This window comes from Thalassophryne amazonica, chromosome 19 (assembly GCF_902500255.1).
Source record: "Thalassophryne amazonica chromosome 19, fThaAma1.1, whole genome shotgun sequence".
NCBI classification, from domain to species: Eukaryota; Metazoa; Chordata; class Actinopteri; order Batrachoidiformes; family Batrachoididae; genus Thalassophryne; species Thalassophryne amazonica.
The window spans coordinates 64083605-64110621 of NC_047121.1; the positions used below are offsets into that span (position 1 = coordinate 64083605).

A 27017-nucleotide genomic window follows, 5' to 3' on the forward strand; every position below is an offset into this window, starting at 1 on the left:
AAGGTCCACACTTCAAGAACATCTTGATTTTTTTTTCATTTCAACTGCATGTACAGAAAGCAAAATTACAAAAACTGTCTCACCATCCAACTCCCTATGCACCTGACAATGTATGACAAGTGTGAAAAACAGGACTTGAAGTGAAAATGCCCAAAAAGCTGGACATGGCCAAAAGCCACCAGAGCTCCAGAACAGTGACTATCCAGACAGTGTCAATATTTCCCATTCCCATTTGGCCTGAGTGGGGACAAAAATGCTCTCCATCCTCTTGTCGCTCAGCACCAGCTGACATATTTATCGTGAAATTAATGATACTGGATACCAGAATTAAGTAGGTTTCAGTATATCCAGTGGACTGACTGCTAGAAGAAGAAAATGAATTCAGAGTTAGGCATTAAAACGAGTTGTAAAAACCGAACACTTCCTAAATGCCACAGGAGAGGAGAGGGGTGGGAATGGGACAGGTGGCTTGGCCAGTCAGCTGAGCAGGACACTGCAGCGGCTGAGGCCACCAGCTCGTAGCGGAGCGTCCAGTCTCGGCCAGGAGCCTCTTCTGGTAATGTATTCTGAAACCAAATTACCGTAAGCTGATCCCATCTGGATAGTGTCTGTGCACGGCTGCTTTGGTTACCCACCACTGCTTCTAGCCCGCGATAGCATCTCCATGAAGACAGCAAAAATCTGATTAACCCAATAACAATGAAACACTTGGTCAAAGAGCAAAGAGCTTTTAACTTAAGATACACTAATGCAATTCCCTCGCCTTGTTTTCTGAAACCTAATAAGAATCAAGCGCACGGACTGTGAGAGATGGGTGTTTGCAGGCTCTAATGCAGCGAGCTGGGAATGAAGTCAAACAAATTGAAATCTAATTCATCACTGTGTGCTAACTTCTCTAAAAATACATTAAAAAGCTCTTATTTCATCAAAGGAAATTGGATAGCCTGGTCAGTTTATGGCAGCAGCTACGTCAGGGCTTAAGAAGAGCCAGGGTGTTGATGGAACATTTGGAAACACAAAGAAGTCACATCTCAGTTGACTGCCACCCAGCCTGTGTGCGTTTTGTCACAAGCGCGCAGGAACTCAAACTGACAATCCTCAGCAAGTTCTGAGTGGCGTGAACAGCCACTGCAACACACGGTCGACAATAATCCTGTCAAACCTGCACAGTAAACGGCCCGTCTCCGCATGAGCCAAAACATATTTAGACTTAAATGCATCAAGCAAAAGCAAACAACAGGTTGACTCTAATAGTCTGCACACTAAAGACATGCGGATTGGAGCCAGCACACATGCAGAACACAAACTACGGCAAAACCTGACTGTCGCACTGCTATTAATTTGCCCTCAAGCATGAGCAAAAACACAACATCGACAAAAACAGTATGAGTCCGTAAAGAAAAACTCAGTTTCAGTCCAATTCCCAGGCGGCAGTGATGCCCTCAGGTCAATCTATAGAGCAAATACTACAGTAATTCCACAACAGTCTTCGAGCTCATTCTCCACTTAACCAAGAATCACGACGGCAATCAGCAGACGAGGGGCATAGTTGGCACAAAAATTGACAAAAAGCAGGAGCAAGCCTATAAATAACAAACTGTTGGTTTCAACCTGTCATCTGCAAAAAATACAAAAATTAAATAAAATAATAATAACTTTGAAAAAAATGAAAAAGAACACTTTTGCACAATAATTTGTGCATTTTATTGTGTTCCATCAACTTATTAAATCCATATTTGACAGTAAAAGCAAATTTTCAGACATCAACAGTAAGTTGGCATCAAGCTGTTCACAACTCAGGTTTACAAATGTAAACATTGTATTCACAAAGTCATTTTTTGTAGTTTACATGATTATACATATCCATATTAATGCTACATTATAATAATTCTATTTTCATCCTCACGTAAAAGCCGTTAAATATTCATTTGTTTCTATAATTATATTATGCAAACTCCAATTCATCGCACACCAAATATTAAAAATTGTTGCATGCAAAAATAATCATGTTAAACAACATTTTACAGATTTTAAATTTATGAATCTATAATTTAAAATTAACTAACTTGTCTCAAGATGACATTATTTTACAGATTTAAGTGTAAAAGCTGAATTGAATTCATGTTTCTTCCTGTTTATAGATGAACTGAATAGAAACGAGGTGAAACTGTCCAGTCGTGTTTAACCTTTTTCAAGAAATGATCCTCAGTATAACTGACAACATTAATATTTAATCATGTTTCTTCTTGCTGCAGTGAATGTGATGCAATACTATTTAAAAATAGATTTTTTTTTCTTTAGCAGACCAAACAATTCAAAATGAAAAAGCTCATATATTTTGAAAACATAACAGAAGCATTTAATTAAACATTTTTAATACACAGTAAAAGGTGGAGTGGCATGGCTTGAATTTTAAATATTATATTAATATTTATTTAGTTTTGCTTTCCCAGTTTGACATCTCAGATTACAGAAAATATATATGCACATAAAAATATAATACCTGATATTTTTCATAAATATTGAACGCTGTTCTGCTGCTGAGCTGCTGTTTGCGTTATTTAGGTTTACGGTTTATAAGAAACAGCAGTCAAGGTCTATGATCTGTTCTAGGATAAAAAAACAAAACAAATCCCTTCATGCATATCTAAGATATGTTGACCTTTTTGTCCTTTAAGTGATTAAAACCTGCAGTAAAGAGTAACTACAGTATTAACAAGTGAGAAATTTTAAGTTAAAAATATATATACATATATATAAAAAACTCAATCATGGTATCGATCCATATTATTCAATATATCTCAGAGACAAAAACAGACAACTTAGTTAAGCCACAATAAGTCAGAGGTTATTTATTTTCTTGTCATTTTATGTCACACACTACAGTGCCAAATCTTAAATTTTATAAAGGCACAAAGGCAACTGAAATGTTCATCTTTAATAGCTCGCAACAATCACCACTTCTGCACACAATGCGTTAACAATATTTCAAGAAAATGTTTTAAAATAAAACAAAAATCTCTAAATTCAGCAAAGCTTCACACAATTTCACCATATTTTTCATCAGACTGTAAGATTAAACTTTTTCCAATTAAAGATGGAACAAAGATTTAAAATTTGGAGAACTTAGAGTGTTTTATTTTGTTTTATATACAACTTTTGGGAGAATTTAGATGTGGTGTTATGAAATGTAAGTCCAGACTGTCCCGGCACATGGCAGCATGACTTGCGTGCTGCTGCCTGGGACAGCTCGCTGACGTTACCTTTCTCACTTTCCCCTTTCTCTTACTACACATATTACAATGTGCAATTTCTGCTATTCCACGGATTCATGTTATTCTCATCTCTGTAAAATATTACTCTCATTTTCCTGATAGGAACAGAGTCATCATTCTAAGACCTCTTGACCCAACTGGACAGACAACCCCAAAATGTTTAAAAAAAATATACCTTTTCCATCGGGGCAAAATGCTCTAAATTCAATTTTTAGAGGCAGACATGCTGTCTAAATAATCTACTGACAGTTTTTACTCACAGTTGCACCTGCTCTGTTGCTCTATGTACTGTCATGATCCCACAAGACTGAAACCCCCTTAAAATGAAGAACAAGAGAAAGTGCATGTTTAAGTCAAAAGCCGACAAAAAGCTCAACTGCATCAGCGCTAAACAGTAAAAAGTTCAGTCAGGAGAATAAAAAGGTTCAAAACAACAGACACGGATGAAAAAAAGAGAAAGAGAGAGAGTGAAAGAAGTAAAAGTTCATCACAAGAGGGGTTAAAAGTATGAAACAAAGTGCACCTACTGGTTATGATAGCTGAGAGGGTCTGGAAGACAAAGTTCTGAAATGTCCATCAGTCCAGTTTTAGCATTCCAGGAAGGAGAAGAAGAAGAGGAAAGAGGAAACAACTGAGAGCCGCTTCTTCCCCAAATGACAGCAGAGCAACCTCAGAGGCAACGCTGCTGAAAGCCACTCCAGCACCGCTGCCCCCAGCCTGCACAGGTATGCTAGACTCTGATGGATCAAGTGGGCACGCGTGTGCGTGAGCATGTGTGTGTGTATGTGTGTGTGTGTATATGCAAGGAGAGACAGACAGAGAGGTAAAGGGGGGTGTGAGAAAAAGAGAGAGAGAGAGAGAGAGAGAGAGAGAGCAGCGGGATGAGCACTGAGATGTGGAGAGCGAGCGAGAGGAATGACTCTTTCCATGCTCGGGATAGGGCTCTTTAAGACTCAAGGGCTTGATGAATATGGAACAGCTGCTGTTGGCTGGCTCTGAGGGGCAGGGCTTAAAGTGACAGAGGGGCCGGCGGAACACCAGGGGGGAGGGATCCCAACGCTCGCTCGCCCGCTCGCTCACGTCGCGGCGTACAAACAAGACACACGCCAAGACAAAACAACCTGCCACAAAAACAAATAAATAAATAAATACAGATGCAACTGAGGAGAAAACTGAACACGCAAGTTTTCAATAAGAAAATCAAGATGTCAGCATCTTAAATGAAGACACAAACGAGATGGGCACTCAGAGAGCATTCCTTTTAGAATACAACTAAAGAATTTTTGGATTTTCTCTTATCTGCCCCAATTTGGACTGAATCTTCTTTTACAAAGATTTGCAAAACTGGGTTAATTCCTAAATCATCCCCATCTCACGTTTAAAAACATTTTTTTCAACTTTTCTGGCTTTGACATTTTACATTATTCTACCTTCAAATTCTGCTGGTAGTCCAACATTAATACCAGGTTGTGTGAAAAACTATTTAGTAGTGACTCAACCTATGTTGAAGTCTTGAAATTTTTTTGGGTTTTTAAATGAGCTCCCTTTGCAAAAGTGATTTGGGATTTATTCCAGGATTACCCCAACAGTTCTACAATGTTTTATGAACATGGTATGCCCTATCCACCAATTTTTTTAATTAAAGAATGATAATGAACCTTCCCTCAATCAGCCTCTTTTTATGGAGCTAACCCCAAAATTTTATGGTTTCTATCCTTCCTTCCTATACCAACCTTTTGTACCACACATTTTTTTGCAGGATTGTTGAGTAATCTTGCTAACAACCCCCCCAAAAAAGATTGTATCATGAGATTAACAAAGACTACAACTACAAAAAACAGGGAGGTTACAAGTACTGTGCAAGTGCATGCATTTACCATCACTGACATAATTAAGAATTAACTGATTAATTTCCTTCAGCACCCAACAATCATTCAAGAACAAAAGAAAAGTTGTTGTTGTATTTTACACAAGTATGCAGTAGTTAATATTTTATGAGGTTGGATAGAAAGAAAATTTCTGTGTGTGCATTTTGCATGACTGCAAAATGCTCACATGTTTAATCAATTATCTAATCAACAGAAAAAGTAAACTATTTTGATATAAACAATGAAAAGTTTAGGTCATTTATCAAGAATAGAAAGCAGAGGTGTGACTGGCGACAGATTCTTTAATATGAAGAGTTTGTTTTCTCTTTTTTTTGCTTTATATAACTATAAATTTGCAAACCAAAACACATAATTTGAGGAAGCTACCTACATCACTAGCATTTTGTTTTTTAATAATTTTATACAGTGAATGGCAAATCAAGTAAGTGTAAAAATATTCAACACAATAATATCAAACAAAACCATCAGAAAATCAAAGCGATATTCCCTTCACACAACACAAAACTTTACTGGTATCTCATAGGAGTCTGACAAGTGGAAAAAAAATAAAAGCATCAAATACAGCTTTAAGATATCAAGTCATCAACGCGACTGTTCTATAAAGTCAAATGTGACACCGGCGTAATAAACAAGATATAAGTTACAGCAAGCAGTCAACTGCATCTGCAGCACTTCACTTCCAAAAAGCACCGGCTTCCCAACCACAAAGGGCAGTAAATGTATTTATTGAACTGTGTCGCCAGCTTACATACGAGAGACCACCGTGAACCTTTGCCCATCTGTGAGAGACGATCTCGAGCCGTAACTCGTATTCTGGAAACCCGTCAGCTTCTAAAGCGGCGGAAAATCCAGCTCTGTCTTCGCTAACCCTGGCTTTAGAACCGCCTGTGTTTCGCTGTTGATCAAGCTCAATAAGAATGTGGAGAATGCAGATTGCATTTCACAGTCAGCGAGGGTCTCTGTGTTACTGTATCTGCACATTATAAAAACAGAGCTTACCATGGCATCTTACTGTAGAAACCAACAGCTCCCTCAAAGGCTGACACTTGGTTGGGTTGAGCAGAAAGACTGAACAGCTTCCCACCTTCCTGAAGCTTGCTCCTCACCCAGCCAGATTAAAAAAAAATCAGAGTCAGTGAGGAGGAGTCCAGATCCACCAGCAGACCCATGAAAAAGGTGTGGTGGGTCACTGCACTGGTTTCTACGCTATAAAGCAGGAACAGCGTGACTCACTGAGAAGCATTGTGTTCCATTCATGGTCTCACATTTCTATAATCAATGCGAAAAACATCACGCAATCCCTATCGATCATCACAGGCCTATCGATGTGCAGCAACAGTGTCGCCACAGTGGTTCAGATACACAGCAACTGAATTCTATTCAAATAAAACATCTCTCAGTTCATTTCCAAATGGAGTAATAAAATTATAGCAACTCAGACTGCAGAAGTAGAGAAACTACTCCAAAAAACATTGCATAATATTCCAATGCATTAGCTATTAGGCAAACAACATCACTTTAGAGTTCTGTCTTCAAATCCTTCTTATTTAGGGATGCATTCACATGCCAAATTATTGCAAAAAAAAAAAAAAAAACACACACACACACACATTAGAGCCTGCAGCACCCAACAGAATACACATTCTCATGATGTTAGCCTGCTATCAAACCTGTGTTCCGACTTCCACGTTGATATTTGCCTCCATCATGTCTCTGAATATTTCCCTTTGGTCTCCTGAGGCGCACGAGTGACAGTGCAGGCTGTGAAAGCCATGCTGCTGCTAACGTTGACTCTTATCAGCTCTGTTATGAAATCACTTTGTGTGACAGTTGACTTGGCAGGAAGATATCCGATACAAATAAAGAACAGACCTGCACTGCGCACCAGCAGTCACTCATGGTGCGATGGTGTTAGTGTGGGATTACAGTCAGGAGGAACAGGGGACTATTTAAAGTTACCGCTCCTGTTTGTTTGTATTTCAACAGAACTACTGCAATTTTTCTTGGTAGTTCAAAGCCTCAGAACCGGTCGAATATATGTACACTTCCCCGAAGTACCAGAGCTGTATGTAATTTTCCATAATCCATCTTTCATCCACTAACAATCCAGCAAGTGGCAGGCTCTTCTATGGGATATTACGCACATAGGCAAAAACAAAGTTGCTTTTTGGACTGAGCTAAGGCATTAAGCTTCCCTATAAAGTAAACAGTTCATCCTCATTATGTGCTAATTTAAACTGGTGAGGTATACAATGATAGTATTTATTCTTTTTGAGTTATTGTCTATACAAGGTGAGTTGGAAGGACTAACTCAGCCATTCCTCTACATTTTTCCTATCCAATCCAAGTACAAAACTCCCACTAAAGCATTAAAATGCTGACAAAACCTGGCATCCCTAAAACTGCAATCACAATATTGTTGTTTGAATTTACGTAGAATTATATTTCTTGTAGTTATTCAGACTTCTCTTGTGTAAATTCATAATTTCAGCAGTTAAAAATGAAATTTACTCAACTTTGCATCCATATCGAAAATATTGGTGGAGATTTCAGATTTCAGGCACCCAGTGTGGTGTCACTTTTATTCAGCAGTGTGAATGAGGTTGGACAATATTAACAAATGATTTGACACAAAGTCAATAATATCCCTATATTTATTTTTTTTTAATACAATAACACATTTGTTTTGTCAAATAGCATGTCGCTGCTAGGCATAAGCACGTTCACTGAGAAGCTACAGGTGAAACAATTATTTTCCCAAATTATTGACAAAAGAAAAAAATACTAAAGAGGGGAAACTGACCAAAGCAAGTAAGAGTTTAGTACCTTTAAAAGTCACGTCATCTCCAGGTGGACAATTTTCGAGCTGCTGAACACAAACGCTGTCTCCAGGTTGTAGTGAAGGTTTGTCTGTTGTAGGTCTCTGAGCGCGCCGTTTAAGGGCGCAACTCCGCGGTCACACAGAGCCTGTGGCCGTCACTATTAACTCCGCCCGCCGCACGAAACCGGCGAGTAAACCAAACACCACCACACAAAAAAAATCTGTCCCGAGGAACAGAAATATATCGCTGTTCTCACTCTGGGTTCACGCTTGTTGTTATTTTTGTCTCCTTTAGGGTGTAAGTAAAGCTATATTTTTTCAGTGGAAACCTTTTTGAAGGTGTTTTGTGTAGTTATCGGACTTATTTTCAGGCGACAGTGACGTGCGCACGTCAGTCGGTTATTTTCTTTCCACTGCTGATGAATAAATAAGAGGTCAACAACAGCGTCGCGTCTGTGCTGAGGCACAGGTTACTGTTTCTATATCACATATCCGAAACCTGTACAAACAAATCACTTTATCACTGTTTTTGTTGCACTTAAGAACCGTAAAAGCCCTGCTGACTCCATGGCAACCAGCACAGGTGTTGCACTAAATCCTGTGACCTGTATGGAAGCAAGTTAATGTCAATTTAAAAATAAGCAACAAAATGTAATGTTTATTCATTAAAAACAAAGAAGGCACAAAATATCCATCCTCTAACTTTTCCTCCCCCACCCATTAAATAGTGTTTTCTCAAAATTTTGAGATAGTAATCATAATGGATATAAAATTATAATTAAGAGATATTATATAACTCATCAAGAACAAAAGCAAAGTTGTTGTATTTTACACAAGTATGCAGTAGTTAATATTTTATGAGGTTGGATAGAAAGAAAATTTCTGTGTGTGCATTTTGCATGACTGCAAAATGCTCAAATGTTTAATCAATTATCTAATCAACAGAAAAAAGTAAACTATTTTGATATAAACAATGAAAAAGTTTAGGTCATTTATCAAGAATAGGGGAGTCCATGCTGGTGGCTTGCAGACTGCAGAAGAAGACGCCCACCCCCATCTTTGGAAGAAGCTACACCTATTGACCTATTGTCCTATTGACCTTTATGTTCCACTGACCATTGTCCTATTGACCTTTATGTTCCACAGACCGTGCAAATTTGGTTCCATTTACTGTGCAATTTTGGCTCTTTGTTCCATTGCACCGCGCCACCACATGCGCTCATACATGCAGCGATGTCGCTTAGCTTAAAAACAAACATGGCGGGGTTTCTTTTTTCACGGTCCTCATTCTTGTAACACACAAAAAAACAAATCGAGTACTCCGTAAGCCATCTGGAGGCAGCATTTGCTGGAACATCTCTACCTGATGTGCAAGTGCTGTCGGATTAAGAGCTCTATAAATTTTTGTCGCAATTTTTCCCTCTACTGAGGAAAGCAGACAGCAGTCTGTAAAGGAAGAATTCAATACACAGCATTGGGTATGGACTACATCGTTAGGATTGTTAGGCATTATATTAAACAAATAATTACTGTTTTTCATTCATGCAATGGAAAGAATATTTCATGCGGTAAAAGATGGAATGTTCCATTCAGCAAGGCTCCAGGTTCAGTTCCAGGTTGGAAATCATGACATGTCATGTCATAATTATGACATTTTTGTGATAAATATTAAGTCAGAATGTTAGATACTAAGTCATAATTCCAAGAGAAGTCATAATAAGTCCTCAATATGGCATGCTATGACAAAATAAGTTATATTTATGAAATAGTATATTATAATCATGACATGTGATGTCATAATTATGACATTTTTGTGATAAATATTAAGTCAGAATGATAGATACTAAATGATAATTCCAAAAAAAGTCTTAATAAGTCCTCAATATGGCATGCTATGACAAAATAAGTTATATTTATGAAATAGTATGTTATAATCATGATGTGACATCCTAATTATGACATTTTTGTGATAAATATGAAATCAGAATGTTAGATACTAAGTCATAACTCCAAGAGAGGTCATAATAAGTCCTCAATATGGCATGCTATGACAAAATAAGTTCTAATTATGAAATACTATGTTATAATCATGAGATGTGAAGTCATAATTATGTTTTTGTGATAAATAAAGTCAGAATGTTAGATACTAAGTCATAATTACAAGTGAAGTCATAAGTCCTCAATATGGCATGCTATGACAAAATAAGTTATAATTATAAAATATTATGTTATGATCATGACGTGACATCCTAATTATGACATTTTTGTGATAAATATGAAATCAGAATGTTAGATACTAAGTCATAACTCCAAGAGAGGTCATAGTAAGTCCTCAATATGGCATGCTATGACAAAATAAGTTATAATTCTGAAATACTATGTTATAATCATGAGATGTGACATCATAATTACATCATTTGTGAGCCATGCTGAAAGACATTGCAATCCAGCAGTGAGTACAGTTGGTTTCTTCAAAGCATGAAAGCTTCAAATATAAATATATGGTCAAAGGTCAAAGTGTTAGTTCTTCCGTATATTCAACCATTTAGCTTTGCAGAAACTGATGGGCATTTATACAACTTTTGACTTGCCAGATAATGAAATTGCGTTCCTCTTTTCAGCATTATTATGAAATTGCTGCACTTTTTTTTGTTAAATATTTAATATAAGTTTTTAAATGTCAGCAGCATAAAAACATATATAATTGCCATTTAACTGATGTCACTACATTTCATCAGGTCAGAGAATCTGATCTGTCACAGAATGTGATGCAGCACATGACGACTGTGAGGACTGACACACAATGTCATTGATTCATAAATATCAAAATGTAAAAGCATCTCAATGATACCCATGACCCTTAACTCCTGTGGGTTGATTCATGTGGATAAGAGGGGGGAAAAAGAATATTGCTTGTATATTTTCTGACCCTGCCTGTCTCTTCAACGATTTTCATCCAGACATTTCACATTCTGGCTGCCTCATCTATGAACGAGTGCATAAAACCAGTTGACAGCAGTAACCAACTCCATCATCTCCACTAGAGGGAGGGCTATCTCACAGCAAGGCCACCTCAAAGCTGCAGCAGAGCTGGACCCTTATTTATATATTTCTGTCCTCGGGTAATAGTGCAATTCATAAACCGAATGAATGACAGTCAGGACAGAGCCAACAAGCAGCCACACAATGGCGACTTGGCCACTGTTACAAAAACCTATCCATTACAAACATGTAATTACTGCGCTTAATAGATTAATTCATGCTGAAAGATAGAAATGGGTTCCAGGCTATTGATGTAATCATTTCACTGAGGAAATTAAGTGACATAAAAGAATAATATTGTCACCGTGAAAGTATCATTGATTCCTTCAGAATGCAATTAACTGCATTTGAAAAGGAGCCGTGCACATTGAGCTGTGCAAAGAAGCGCTGAGGATCACTTCATTTGTGAGAGATATAAAGACGAAATTATCCCATCAAAGAGAGAATCTATAAATGTAATGGCAGACCGCTTCAGCACAAAGGAATGACAACACGCGCGTCCTGTTCAGTTCCCGCTGTTAGTTTTGTTATCTACAAGGCTTAACAATCCACAGAAAACCTGAAATAAAGGAAAAATTCACCTTTATTTACCATTTAAGATTTGAAAAGTCCAGGTATGCATCCTGTAAAAAATATTTTTTTGTGCTTATATAATAGCCCTCATATGTCTGACCTGCACTGATGGCTGGTGGATGTTGAATGGATGATGGAAAATTAGGAGCAGGTGTGGTTGAATTTACAAGTAGCTTGTCTGCCACCTGCTGGATGGATGATGGACATTAAGCAGCCTCTCACTAAAAATCCAGACCAAGCAAAAGCAACAACAAATGACCTAGGTATTTTTATAGCATATATGCAGGGAAACTGAGAGGTTTTGAGGCTGAGAAACCAACATTTCTCAACACTGCACCCAGTGAGTCAAACCTTCACACATTCTCAAGAAATGTTGGTTTCTCAGAATGTAAAAGATGGAGAACTATGCCCTACTTTTTCTGGGTCAATCTTCTCAATTGCACCTTGTACCGTATTCTTTTGATAAGAAAACAAAATGAATTGTGACATCAAAATGACAGTACATATGAGGCGTGATTTTTGTGTACCATTACACCTCTAATTTCTACAAACTACTTCTGGGAACTGACTAAAAGCTACCGATACCAATACACCAATACTGATACTGACACTAATCTATTTTAAGAAGTTTATAATGGATTGTGGCAGAGTGATATTCTATAAAATAAATTTAGCAAAAGCTAATGTTGACAAGAATTTCAATGGTGTTTTCAGTGTTCACAGTAAGAGGTATTTCAGGTTTGAGGGCATACTGAATATTATCAACAGATAGTGTGCATGGTTTGGTGGAAAGTTCCAGGTTGTAAAAAGCTGAAAAGGTGGGATGTTTTGGCACTGAGGGTAGACAACTAAGTGTTTGCAAGAGGAATATGTGAGTAGGTGACAAACCATCTGTGGCCCAGTGACCCTAGACCTGCTTCCACAGGAATCGGAGAACTGTGCTCCTCCGATCCTACACCTCATCCCATCACAGTCTTGGCAAGTGATGGTGTGGTTGTGACAGATGACTGTGCTGCGCCGTCCTGTTGCACTGGCTACTTTAAGCAGTTTTATAAGGTTGATCTTAACTGATAGGATGTTGGACATCTTCAGTGCCAGGGTTCTAGTGTCTGATTCACCAGTTAGCTGTGAACCTCCAAACTTCAGAGAGACTGCAAAGATTGAGGAACAACCAAGGGCAGGTAAAGCTGCAGAGATCTGTAGTATCAAGGCTTTACTTTGTGTGAAATGGTTACTTTGGGAAAATCAGATGAGGTGTACTACTTGCATCAGCTACGACATTATGGACATGTGATGCGCTTCTCTGTGTATGATCCAGCGTGCAGGTGGCTAAGCTGAGGAGCCTAGCAACTGCAAAGGTCAGTGGGATACCTATGAATCACCTGGCTGCAGTAAATAAGGTGACTACTTCCAGGAGGTGGTGATGGAGAGGTTGCTTGCTTGAGTGGTTGCCAACCAGAACTCAAGGCAGTTCTATAGTGTGGTGGATGTGGTAATGTGCAGTGCCAGTGCAGCGCTCCCAGACTTGACCTGCAGTCGGAATTTCAAAAGTCACCTTTGTAAACACAGCATGTCAAATGAAGTCTGGGAGTATGGTATCAGGAGTCCTCCCAAGTGGATGCATCCCAAATAGATATGTCCTGAAGTCCAACCAAGGCTGGAAGCATGCACTGGTGCTGAATATCAGCACATGCACCATTCAACGGAACCACCCTGAGTCCACAAAGGTAACCACCCAGGCAGACAACTGATCCATCTCCATTTCTCTGTCGCAGAGCAGCTAGCTGAGTGGATAAGGAGCTGGCCTGCCAATAAGTAGACCTGGGTTGGAATCCTGCTCACGCTGTCTGAGTACTTGGACAAGCTGCAAATGGAAAGTAGCATCAACTGGGGAAGTAACTTGCATCCTGTCCAGGGGGGAGTCATAAACTCTCACCCGCTTGATGCTACAGAATCCAGAGATAAGCACCGGCATCAATGGGCCTCAGGGCCTATATCGGACTTACATCTTCTATCTGTCACAGCCAAATGAACCATAGATGTCCCGTTAGCCTTCTCAAGCCGTGGTCCCCAATGACACACTGCGTGCTGGATCACGCACAGAAAAACACACAAAATATCCACAATTTCATAGTTGATATTCCCTCACAATGCAAGTGATACTCATCAAAAGTCATTCCAGCTGTACCAAAGGATCCTCCGAAGACACAGAGTATCTTTGGGACTAAGTCTCACACCCATAAAGTCAGCTTGGAGGCACCATGACCCTAAAGACTTGGGATGTCAGTCTCACGCAAAGACATCAGCATCACCAAAACCTCTGACTCAATAAGTTCTTACCAGGTCTCTCCTGATCTCAAAGGCCAAGGACCCAGAGGCACGAATGTCACTGCTAAGACGACTGAATGTCTCCATCAGTTCATTAGTCAAGCACGTTAGTGCATCCGTCCAGAATCTCACAAATCTACTGTTCAAGGCAAATTACTCTGAAATTCAATCTGAAATTTTCAGTCAAAACAACATCTGTGACTGAATACCATAAGACTGAAAAAATTAGTTTGATGTTTTAGAATGGAGACATCAGAAACCCTATAAGTTGCATATTGTGCTCTCAAATCAGCGTTGCTGCTAATACCAGATCCGTGTGCGTTGTTATGTTGACTTTTGTTGAGCGAGGAGTTTTGATGGATTTGAACAAAAGCATTCCTGTGCAGTGGACGCTGCTCCGTACAGCTCCCTAACCCAATTACACTGTTGGTAATCCAGTGAAAAAGAAATTCAGCGAAGAGACTGTGAGGGGCGGGAGAGTGCACGACATCCAGAAACACATCAGGTACAACTAGGAAAATCAGGTCCGAGCATCAGAGGAATCGCACATCAATCTCCAGCCATGGTCAAAAATGCTGCATAATTCAAAGCCAAACATTTTTCTTTACATGACTGAAAGCAAATCAGAGGGGCCGAGTCTCTCTCCCTCCACCTGCTGTCAGCCACCCTCCATCCCACCCTTGCCGAAATTTCATTTAGGAGACATCCCCCCAGCTCCCCCCAATGTTCTCTGCATCACCGTCTCCCCTTTCTCTCTGAATTCAGTGCGCCGCAGCCCTTAGATTTACTTGCTTAACAAATATGGACAGGAGGCCTAAGTGGTTTTTGAAATCTTCGAATGGACTTTGGAGTGGCTGTGCCGTGCTGGGTGACAACGGTCTCTCTGTCTGCCTCCATGTAAGCCATATGTGTGTGTGTGTGTGTGTGTGTGTGTGTGCTTATCTGGCTGTCTGTTTATGTTTATGCCTGTATTACTGTGTGTGCAGACATTTATATGGCTTTGCTGCGCTCTCCCAGATTGTGACAGTGCAGGGTGGAGCGGCAGTCTGGAAATGAGATAAGGATGTCTGATTCATAGGATCTGACAGAAAATCTATACTCTGCAATGTTTATAATCCCGCCATTACTACACAACCAAATGAAAGAACAATATCCAATCATTTACTCCATATTTACCTGAGGCAGATTCGCGCTTTTAAAGGCAAAGTGCATTGCACAGTCGACGAAGGCTGTAAAAGGGCTGATATGGTTGGAGGTGGGGTTGCATGGGAGGTTTGGGCATTTTCCAGCACAGAGGAGGGCAAGGATCTCCTGGGGAGAACGTGATGTTAGGGCCCTATCTGTACCCTATGCAAAGCAGCACCTAACACAATGCAAATGTCACTGCTAGTTTCCACTCAATGCAGTTGTCATTTTGACACACAGCACACATTTAGTTCAATTTATTTTATTTGTATTGCGCCAAATCACAACAAAGTTGCCTCAAGGCGCTTCACACAAGTAAGGTCTAACCTTACCAACCCCTAGAGCAAACACACAGGCAACAGCGGGAAGGAAAAATGCCTTCTGATGATCTGAGGAAGAAACCTCAAGCAGACCAGACTCAAAGGGGTGACCCTCTGCTTGGGCCATGCTACAGACACAATATACAGGAAATTTGGGAGTCCATGCTGGTGGCTTGCAGACTGCAGAAGAAGACGCCCACCCCCATCTTTGGAAGAAGCTACACCTCAAACAGAGAAAAAAAAAACAGAATCAGGTGGCAGAAAGACACCAAATGTGGTATAATTTGTCAGGATTAAGCAACAAGAAAAACAGAAGACATACTAAGGTGATCGCTGGCCACCAGCCCCTAAGATTCACTAAAAGACCCAGACTTTAGGTAAAGTTGAGGCTGTGGCCCGCTCTCTTTACTAATAAGATCAATTTAAAAGGGTAGCAAGCATACTACCATACTATGCCAGTATACTAGCACACGAAAGGGAAACAAGTGCGTCTTAAGTCTGGACTTGAAAGTCTCTGCAGAATCTGTTTTAAGTGAACCCATTCTGTGAACCCATTCTTTGAGTATCCCTCAAAATGGGCTCACCTTTATTTCTTTTTTGTTTATAGTTAAATCCATAGTTTAAATCAAGACAAAACCATCTGCATAATGATCACAAGGGATTTTATCAAGGAGAAAACCTGACTTTTTGATCCAACTTCACACTTGTACTATTACAAAGACAAACAAGCTGAAGAAGGAGTTTGTGCTTAAAGTGTGATGCGGCTTTGTTGTACTGATCCTGTCGCACTGATCCTGTCGCCTCTACCAGAAGTATAGAGGTAAAGCACAGGTGAATTCTCTGGTGAAGGGTTACTTATCATAGACTCTTTTACGGACAGTATGAGCTGCTCTTCATTGTGTAGGAGGGGGGAGGTTTATCTTATTTGGAAAAGTGAAGGGGCCCTGCCCTTATCTGTCAATAAACAGTAATTAGATTTTGTGGCCGATAGCGTCGATTGTTTCTAATCTAGCTGTCGCCCTAGGACGTGTGTAATTAAAATCCTGATTGATAAAGGGGCAGAAGCCCGCCCACACCACCACTTTACCAGACCCTACTCCCGACCCCTTTAAAATACAAACAAGACCGAGATATGAAAGAAAGCCTGGCGAGAAACTGCACTTCTTATTGATCAGCACTATCTGCCTTCCTATCTATGCCCTTTTCCCACAATGGAGATGCTCGTACAAAAGGTTTCCCACGTAGAACTTCATCACTAAGCTTCACCCAGCAGATTTTATCCTCCCTAAAACAAAATATAACTAGACGATTTAGCTATTTGGGCTAACAACAAAAACACCACAATTATGCACATTTAAAGGGGTCATGTTTTGCAAAATATTTTGCTTACTGAAACTGTGTGTAAGGTGACACCATTATATGTGTTTGGCTTCCTTAATGACAAGCTAGGCAACTCAAGTGTGGGTGCAAGTGCTGGTGTCACCACATCCACCACACCATGGAACCACCAGACAGACACCCAATCCATCCTATATCTTGAAAGTAACCATCTCTCACTACAGCCTGGTGAAGCTAGAGCACCCTTGTCCTTTTCCTAATCCTGTGTCCTCACACTGAGGCACCTGCGTCGTGGATTATGCACTAAGAAATAAGCCACATGACTAAATGTGGTAGCTGATATCCCCTCGCAATGCATGTGATACCTGACAACGTAATCTCCCCTAAAGGCCTTTTTATGCTCCTACTACTCTGTAACTCTGTGGCCACCATGTGGTCGTGACCCTTTGAAGTTCTCCGTTGCGTCGGTGGGTGTCACAAAGCAATATACCACGTCTCACGGCCAGTTTGTGGTGGCATTACGAAAACTACATTAATCTATGGGTTCGTAACAGGAGCATGAAAATGGGTGCTTTTCGTGACGGGGCACGGGGGGGTTATGGTTAGGTTTAGAGGAGGGGACACACTTATGCTATGATTATGGTTCGAGTTAAGAGAAGGGAGAGCATTATAAATAGCAAAATGAAAAAAAAAAGCGTGTCACAAAAATGGGGCGGTTTTCGTGATGGGGACACAAACAAGAACGTGAGACTGGGCTGCCAGAACAGTAGGGGGAGTGATGTGAAAACTGTCCTACCATCCCATAACTGTCCTACCATCTATGGTCATGAAAGTCGTTGATTATTTACCTCCTGGTTGTGTTCGTCCAACACAGTGAATAGTGGCGACCAAGAGAGAAGGACAGTTGTTGGAGTTGGAATCAACATTGAACAGCAAATGCTTTATCGCAAATGTTGAGACGACAACGAAAGAGGAGACGGGTGCAGAGGTAGTCTGTAAGTTCACTGAACGAATTGAGACAGAGGACGGGCGAATATTCAACACTTGTTCAACCTCTTCGGGACGTGAATGAAGAAATGCACTTCAGGTATTTTCGTATGTCGGCTGACAGATTTGACGACCTTCCAGAAATGATGTAGTTCAGTGGACCAATCACAGCCTGTGCAGTCTCCGTGCGATCGCCATCATTTCACATGTAGTTCCAATTTCTGGGAGGTGCATGTCGGGCCATGGAGAGGGGATTCGTAATGAGGCAAAGGGCTCTACGTGGCTACGCAGTTTCGGGATACAGAGTAGCATCAATTGGGCTGAAGTAACAGCTTGTTTGGCATATAGTCATTCCAGTGGTTCCTCTGAAAAGACATCACCTTAGGTCACCTGTTAGCACCAGGACCCATCATCACGACTGAGGAAAAGCTGATACTGCAAAATGCAGCAATGCATTTTTGAGCCAAGCATGGCAACACTGAAACTGGGTGCACAAGCAGGTGAATGATGAATCTGCATTAGACAAATGAGATACCTCAAGTTCACAAGAGAGACTCACTGAAAAACATCAAGGTGCACGCCAACAAAGGGTACATGCTATTCAACGTCTGCAGAAAACGCAACAAATAAAGTAAAATCATGAAGGAGCAAGATGACACAGAGAGAACACATCTGGCGGAGAGGCTTCAGCCAAGCAAGCTTGCAATATCTCATCAAATACCCAGCGATGGACCCAAATAACCTATTTTATGGAGTCAAGTTTTGTGCTGCATCTGCAGGATTTTTTTTTTTAAGCTCCTGTAAACTCTGGGAGAGTGGAGCCTGCAGGTCTTGACCTTTCCCATCTGCACTGGTCACCTGCTGTCATGTGTGAGTGCTGACCCACAGCTGTGAATGATGGCTGCACACTCCGCTTAGCCACATTTTATCCTGATTCACCCCCCCCCTCTGCGTCACATATGCACCGGCAAGCACAACACTCGTGCACTCAAACACATGCCCTACCCCTGTGGAGCAGATAAACCAGCACACACCACGCACGTAATAAATCACCAAATTAGAACTGGGTGGTGTGTTTTAAAGGCGGCAGACCGTTCTCCAAAGCAATGCTTCAGTGCTAATTTGATTCTTAATGGAAGGCAAATTTCCAAAGGAAAACTTTGATTGGGCACAAAATGACTTTCCTTTTAGTTTTCACTTCTTACACAGAGAGATTGAGATTGATAAATGCTGCAAGTGCCTGGCAATGCATCCTGTTGCTAAATATTTATACTTACAATTTATAAAATATTCATTATTAATAGTGATTTAACGAGAAAAAAAAACAACCCCCACAGAAAATCAATATTCAAAAGTAATCTCTTCAACTTCTTCAGTTTATACATTAACCACTTAAATAAGGCTTTTTAATTATTAAAAGAAAATTTCCTTAAGAATTCCACAGCTTACTGTCTTTTTGTACAAAAATAGTCATTTTGGTACTTCATCTTTACATTCTTATCTCGTCTTTACTTTATAATCTATTTTAATAAAAATAAGTCATGTTTTTTTCTCTGGGTCGCCACAACAGACCCCAAGGTGGATCCCGTGTTGTTTTGGCACAAGTTTTTACACCGGATGCCCTTCTTGGTGCAACTCCACATACATGGAGAAACTGTGGCAGGGCGGGGTTGAACCAGTAACCTTCCTCACTGAAACCAGCACACGACCACTTGGCCACTACCCCTGTATAACCTCTTTTTTTTGCCCTGACTAACTTAGAAGGAATGCTCTGGATATAGAAAGCCTTGTCATTATTTATGACTGAATGTAATTTAAGATCTGACTCTCCTTTAGATTGTTCTTATGAATGTCTCTTCTCCTGATAATTGGGCCACCTCCCCCTGTAGCGCCACAAAACTGACCTTGGTACCAGGGTACATGTGTTAGAGTAGGCGCACCCAGAGGGAAGGGATGGAAGGAAACGATCACCTCCCGCATGCCTTGGTACCCGGGCTCTGCTCTTCCCGATGCCACCACAGGCCTGGCACCACAGAGGCTGATGCATTGACAGGAGGAACTCCAGACTCTGGAGAACATAACTCCAATTAAACATCGGAATTCTGGCTCCCGCTTCACTTTTTTTTAAAACAACCTTTGAAATGAACTCCATGAGTCCAGTCAACACAGTCAGTCAGAGATTCTGTCTGCATGAGATGAGAATCACTTTTGATCTAAGAGGAGGCCACGTGGTGAAACTAAAAGTGCAGTTTGATAAAACTGCAAAAAGCTAAAAGACAGTAAGACACGGTGAGTGTGGAGAAACAAAGACAATACCTTGCTGTTTTGAGATGTGGGTGATCTAACAAAAATCTCCCATTGCCTGCTACAAGACTGTGTACATTTTGGTGCAAAAATAGATAAATGTATTATTTTTAATCATATACCCAATTGGAACCTAAAACAGGGTAATCTGTGGTAAAAAAAAACAAAACAAACAACAAAAATCACCGTTGTAGAACAGTGTGAGGAATCTGGAAAGTTTAAACATACTTAAAAAAAATTCATGAGGTCAGGATAAATCATGAACCACAAAACAAGAATAAATGGATGTAACTGATGCAGATTGGCCGATATATACAATATGCAGTAATCGGACCTACCTTTCTCACAGGCAAAGTTTCTTTCTGATCCTCTTATCCAACATGAAACCCATGAAAACATGTTTCACTCTTCAACAGAAGACAGTTTTGAGATGTTAACGACATATCTTTAGAAAGAGTGGGGAATCGAATGTATTCGGCAATATTCAGTTACACTTTTATGGAGGGGATATAAAATAGCAGGTAATACAAATTTTTTTCAACTACTTTTTTAAAGAAGTTGCATTGGGATGGAAATCTGGGCCAAAACGCATCAATGGGAAGCCACCCTAAGATGGGTAATATTCCAAACAGCTTGGATTGGCAAAAAGAGATGGAAGCTTCCATATTTCAAATGACAATCCTGAAACATTTTGTAGCTTTCTGAACTTCTTCCTCAGTTGTAGTCATGTGTACTGTTTGGTCAGGCTTAAGATAGTCCAAGGCAGAGGCAAGGTTTCAAACCATTACCTTCTGGGTTATATACTGGTGGAAGTGAGAACAGGGCTTAAGTGACAGGTAAAACTTTAGCATAGCTAACCAGTACTTTCCCATGTACAGTATGAAAGCCAACAAAAACTAAAGCTTGTTCTATTGCCAGTTCTTGTTTCCTGCTTTATGGTTAACTCCAGCATAGTCTGTGTTGCAATAAAATTCTGCACCCTCTTGGCTCCCTGGAACCAATTTAAGCCCACTGATCTAGTCCATAGTTGTTGCTCTAGATGAAAAAGGAGACTCTTGATGCTTTGAGGTCTTCTTGTGTTGATGCATACAGCATCTTTCCAAACTGCAATAACAAATTTGTCAGCCACCTTCCAAATGCACCATTCTGACCTGTGACGTAGCTTCGCTACCTACTAGGACCAATGAGGTAACTAAAAATTTTAAGTCATATTTAAAAAAAATACAAATAGCAATTCAACCATGGATGGAATTTAAGAACTTGAACAAAAGGATTTTCTTGTTTCAATGTGACTTTTATTTTAATTTAAATAAAATCTACAAAGAAACAATAAGTAATGTTTTTGTCATCTTCTTTTTCTGAGGGTCCTTTTTGAGAAAAAAAAAACCCCGGCAAGAGTTAAGCACATAGTAACAGATGAGAGCGATTGAGAGGCCTCGTTTTCCCCTGTGATTAAAAATGTATGTTGCCACACGCAGCCTTTGGTGTAGAACTCTCCTGCAAAAGGAGCTGGTTAATATTCAGGCCCATGTCTGGCTAATGTCTTAAAGTGATAAATAGGAGGGGGGTTGCTGCTGTTTGATTGTTCTTCACAGGCAGTCTGGGAGCAGCAGCACAGGGGGATTTAAGGTGGAGGAATCCTCTCAAAGCTCCTCATTCATTCACTCCAGACGCCCCATCATTAATTGGGCCTGTCGACATGACTCCTCTGTACCCAGGGCCACTGGCAACTGCCATGGCGGATGAGCTTTTTAAGACAGTTCAAAAGAGTCCTTGCCTCATGAAAGGCATTCAAATTACATGAAATTGCATTCATGTCAAGCCTCGAAGGCATAGTCATAGTACACCGGCATAAAATCTTGTTCCGTGTCCTGCATATTTGTTTGACCACATAATCGTCATCTTGGGAGGAAATAATCTAAAAAAGTGCACCTTTAACAATGTTACATATTCTCAATGACTGTAAACATACATAAGAATGTCATAATGTATGCATTAAACATATACAATTCATTGTAGACAACAGATTGCAATCTTTTCTGGCTAAACTGGTGTTAAAGTGTACTCGAGAGTGACTGCATGAAAGGTAACATTTCTGTAAAAGGCACATTTGCTTTCTGCACAGTAAGATGTAATGTTGTCCATGAATGTCTCTGCAGTCTGCAGAAAGTAGCAGCCTTGCAGGCAGGAAGCCACTGGGAGAGTTGTGAGGGCAGCAGAGAAGATTATTAGGGCCATGCTGCCAACCATTGGGGAACTGGTGATGGCACCGTGATGGCACTTGCCTATCAAAAGTTCAAAATTTCAACTTTTGCCACTTACGACAGCAAAAAAGACAAACCGGATGTTGTTTTGTCTTTAACAAGGAGTAAAGACGGACAATGAGAGATGGGTTATTTAAGTGCAGAGAGTCACCCCGGTTTTAATCAGGTAAATGTGAATAATTTGTTTGATATTACAGAGAGGAATTAATCTATAAAAGTTTTAAAAAGCCATCGAGCAACATCTTCCTGTTTTAATTATACATGATAAAACTCTGTTGCATCTTTCAATTAAGTAAATTATTACCCATGTCGGTGGCAATAAAAATGACTGTGCCTCTCATCACCTACAGTCCGCTGCTGCAGATCGCAGGAATTCTGCTATAATGGCTGCTATGATGGTTTTCTGCCCTCAACATGTGAACACAGCCTAAGTGCGGTGGATGCAATGGTGCACAGCACCAGTGCTGTTCTCTGACCCATGTTGTCTGATGTTTACCCAAACTGTGTATGACCACGATGCACAAGCACTGGAAGCACCAAGGATAAGCAAAGGACATTTAAACAAACAGAAAGGGCTAAACAGAATTCAAACTGTGCACCCACACAGCAATGATAGTCCCGTATTAGAAAATGCTTGTTCGATAACGCTTCGTAATTTTGTTATAATGTGAATTTAAGCTCATTTAAGAACAAGATATCCGATCAAGTGTCAGTGCATATATTAAACCTTTGCCGCTAAAATGCATAAGCTGAGCTATAGCGTGTATAGTTGTCATCTCTTTGGCAAAGTTTCCACTTGGACACTGTGTTAGTAGAGCTATGTAGGACAATGTGAATCTAGCCTTCAAAACTTTGTCGTTTCTACTGATGTAGAGAAGGTGCTAGTGAAGGGTGCTGAGATTTGTTTCATGATGTCAACCATGTGATACTACGATTATATACATATATATATATAAACAGTCATGAGGTGCAGCAGGCAGTTTTTCAGGGTGGCCATTGGCCTACTTCACTTGCCTTCTTGTCTGATTGTTTCTTTACGCCAGGACGAACAGCTCTCCATAAGGAGGATGGGGTTAACCCTTAAGGAACATGAGCTAGATGAACCACCTTTAGTTCATTCCGTGCTCATTTTAAAGCTATTTTAAGGTATGACTGTTCACGGTTCAACAATGTTACAAATGCAAAAAAAAATAAAATAAACTGGTCTGATGCTGCTTAAAGACATTTCCAGCAGCAATAATCCTCTAAAAACAATACTGTACTGTTGTTTTATGTTTTGCTGGTATTTTTGCCTTTGGGTGAGAGCACAGCAAAGCGAGATCTGAAGATAGTGATACATATGCAGTGCAGGTGGCACGAATTGAACCAGGAACACTGGTTACAGTACATTTTATGTAGATTGTCCAAAGCCAAAGTGCACCCCATCTTTCATAGTGTTTTCCTCCACAAAAACTGTTCACATAACTACTGATAAAAACCCTGAATGCATGTTCTCCACCTCCACAACTACAAATGCAACAGCAAGTGAACCAGTCGTCAAATTCCACCAGCTCACCCGGGAATGGCCTTTTCAAATTGTGAATAGGGACGTCCCAGTCCAGTTTTTTTATTTGATTTTTTGGGCCCAAACTAAGTAAAAAAATAGAGTATCTGTCTCTACCGGTGTTGCAGACAAAACGGTCCACCCCTAAAAATTGACCCGCTCTGCCTCCACTGCACATGCGTCATTTCGGAGCTCAGCCGCTCGTCTAACAGAGTCTCTTTACCTAAAGCGATCCAATACATTACTGTGATTATTAACCATCAGATGATAAAGTTAAAACCTCGTAAATCATTCTAAGTCAGTTTTAGCAGAAACGCGGCCGTTTTAAGCAGAAACGAGGTGATACTCTGTGATGCTCTGAAATGGCCAATGCGCAGTGAACGCATTAGCTAGCAGCTTGTGTAGCCACGGCACTCTGATCGCTTCCTCCAGCTTTTATGATGAAATAATGCTGAATTTATGTGGAAAGATTGTTGTACAAAAGCTTCAGATATTGTCGCTGAGATAGATGATGACTGGAGTGCAGTTTTAAGCAGAAACGAGGTGATAATCTCTGACCGCGGCTAATGACGCATGCTCAGTGAATTCAAGGCAGACTGATTTTTAGGGGGGACCGTTTGGTCGGCGACACCAGATTACAGATCAAATACTTTTATTTTCCAAGATATACACTTTCTCAGACTTACACAGACACACTAAGTACATTTAACTCCATATACTGTATGTTTGACATTTCACAGCTCTGCCACGGCAATCCTATGGTTCATTTAAGACATTTTCAGCAATAATCATTAATCAAGGCAACATATTGAAATAGTTTGGTTTGTCCATCCAACAGTCCAAAAACCCACAGATATATATTAAATTTACAGGTATAGCTCAGAAAATTTACAAATCCTTGCCACAATTTTCTCTCAGATGAAGACTGATTTCTTAGTGTTTGTCTCGTACAAGACCTCAGACTGAGTTTAGAGTTAAAGCTGTTGATTCTTGCAGTCGATCCGTCTCTTTCACCTCTTTCATTCTATGCACATTTCCTTCCGACTGGAGCTTTTCACAGTTTCACTCACTCTATTTCCACATTCCGTATCTTCTGCAGTCACATCGTCATTCAGTATCCTCCCGTTACTTTCTCCCCCCCTCCTTCTACCAGTCGTGGAAGTGGTGTTTCTGTTATGGTAGCGGGACGGCTACCCGCAGCGGGAGAGATCCTAATTAACAGCCTATTCATTTGTGTGGAGCGAAGGGCTCCTGCTTTCTGAGCACTTGTTTTATAGTGGCGCTAGGGAGCTCTGTCCAGGGATTTGGAGAGGGATAATTGCCTTTGCCGCAGGCTGCAGTAATCTGGTCGGCTAATTCATTATTTTAATAAGTTAGCTTCTCCTCAGGGGTGTGCTAGCTGTGCCGTGCCTCAAACCTTGGTGGTGCACCTCGTTATTGTGGCGCTCTTTTACACCGCCGCCCGCACGGGGTTAATAACTGTTATTAGCCTCTCTCCTCAGCCTCCAATTTCTCGTTTAACTGGGGCGATTCAAACGAAACCTTTGCGAGCGTCTAATAATCAACCTCTCTAGAACCAGGGGTAATCCCTATAAAGGAGTTCATATAGTGGCGAGGGGCATTAGATGCAATCGCCTGAGCGGCTTTGCCTCCGCTCTTTTCATTATGCATCCTGACTTTGTTTTTATTGTTGATGCTGTTGTTTTTATCCAGTTCCCCCTAAAATCATCTGAGAGAATACATATTTGCCTCAAGCAAGGGAAATGGTTGCGATTTATACATACAAATAAGATGATCATTAGGTTTGCGTAACTAATAGCTTCATTTAGGCCATAATCCTCCATCTCTCTAATAGGCAGTGCAGTCGGTGGGCTGTGTGTATGTGTCTGTGTGGAGGCAGACACATTTAATGACTTCAGTCCAGTCAGACATTTTATGCATTGCCTGATTAAAAACCATGTAATTTCAACATGAATGGAATAAAGAGAGAGCCGTGTGAGTAAGTATTGGAAAAATCCAATACTGGAGATGGCGATGGCTAAATGTATGAGGGAACCTGCAGTTAAAATCCAATTATGAATAGAGCACAAAGTGGTTAATGGTTTTGAATGTGCCTATTGGACATAGTGTTTTACTGCACGACAAAAGTAGCCATCATAATTTAAACCGGTGCTTTTAAAGCTATTTTCATGTGAGAAACCCCAATGAAAATACAGTGTGGAAAAGACAATTGCGATTTTAGGTGTTGCCGCATACACACTTTCAATCAGCCTGTGACAAAGTCCTGTACTGGCCCTGAGGTCCACTGGTGCCAATACTTATTCCTAGTTTCTATAGTGTGAAACAGATGAGAATCCTAATTCCTTCAGAACAGGACTCTAGTCTGACACAGGATACTTCCCCAGCCAATGCTGGTACCCATTTATACCAAGGTGGACTGGGACACTGAAGTGTCTTGTCCAAGAACAGACAGATAGCGCTACCAGGAACTGAAGCTTTTCTACAAATTGGTAGCGCATCTCCTTATCCCACTGATCAACCTGTGTTACAGCTCCCTGTCACTACTCTGGGTGCAATAAGTAGAAGCGGTAAGTCCTATATAGTCACCAAGGTCCATTGGTGCCAGTGTTTATCCCTAGGTTTCGCAGGGGAAAGAAGACAAGAGTCTACAGGAGTCTGGATGGGATGCCAATCCAAGTCAGGTTACTTCCCCAGCTAATGCTAGTACCCATTTACACCTTGGTGGACTTGGACAATACAGACGAAGGACCGATCCCAATACTCTTACTTCACTCTAACCCTTCGCCCATTCACACAAATGGGCAAAATGAAGGCAAAGAATGAAGAAGTAGGGTGAAAGGAGAGTATTGTGATTGGACAGAGCTGCCTTGTCCAAGGACACAGACAGGTAATAGGACTGGGAATCAAACCCAGGACTAATTATTGGTCACCCAACTCTTTATCCCAGTGATCCATCTGTTCAAGAGCTCTCTTTCGGTACTCTGAGCATGAAGATGCACATAAAGAAACTCCAAATTTCTTGATTAGAGCATTTAAGGGGATTAGTGAAGCTTCAAAACCTGCGTAACAAGCATTTAGAAATCTGATGCATCTTCATTTCTGCACCAGCCATAACCATATAACCAAA

General features: G+C 40.5%; 1 protein-coding gene and 1 long non-coding RNA gene across 10 annotated transcripts in view; one reads left to right on the forward strand and one right to left on the reverse strand.

Moving 5' to 3' along the window:
• Positions 1 to 27017, reverse strand: part of esrrb (estrogen-related receptor beta) — a 215168-nt gene that overhangs the window by 95935 nt on the left and 92216 nt on the right. Inside the window, exons 1-2 of one of the 9 annotated variants that reach the window (XM_034159549.1) lie at positions 3803 to 4607; positions 3536 to 3592 (exon numbers count right to left, since the gene is read on the reverse strand). The exons of 5 other annotated variants lie outside the window; for them this stretch is intronic. In XM_034159549.1, the coding sequence (XP_034015440.1) occupies positions 3536 to 3592; positions 3803 to 3852 (107 nt within the window). In that variant the 5' untranslated portion in view covers positions 3853 to 4607. Of the gene's footprint in view, positions 1 to 3535; positions 3593 to 3802; positions 4609 to 6834; positions 6918 to 7990; positions 8058 to 27017 lie in introns of those variants that run through there. 3 more of the 9 variants (XM_034159554.1, XM_034159553.1, XM_034159551.1) reach the window with 3 other exon arrangements.
• On the forward strand, positions 9423 to 26636 carry LOC117500773. Its single transcript, XR_004557844.1, has 3 exons — positions 9423 to 9433; positions 21623 to 21629; positions 26572 to 26636. It is a non-coding gene; the product is annotated as an uncharacterized LOC117500773 (long non-coding RNA).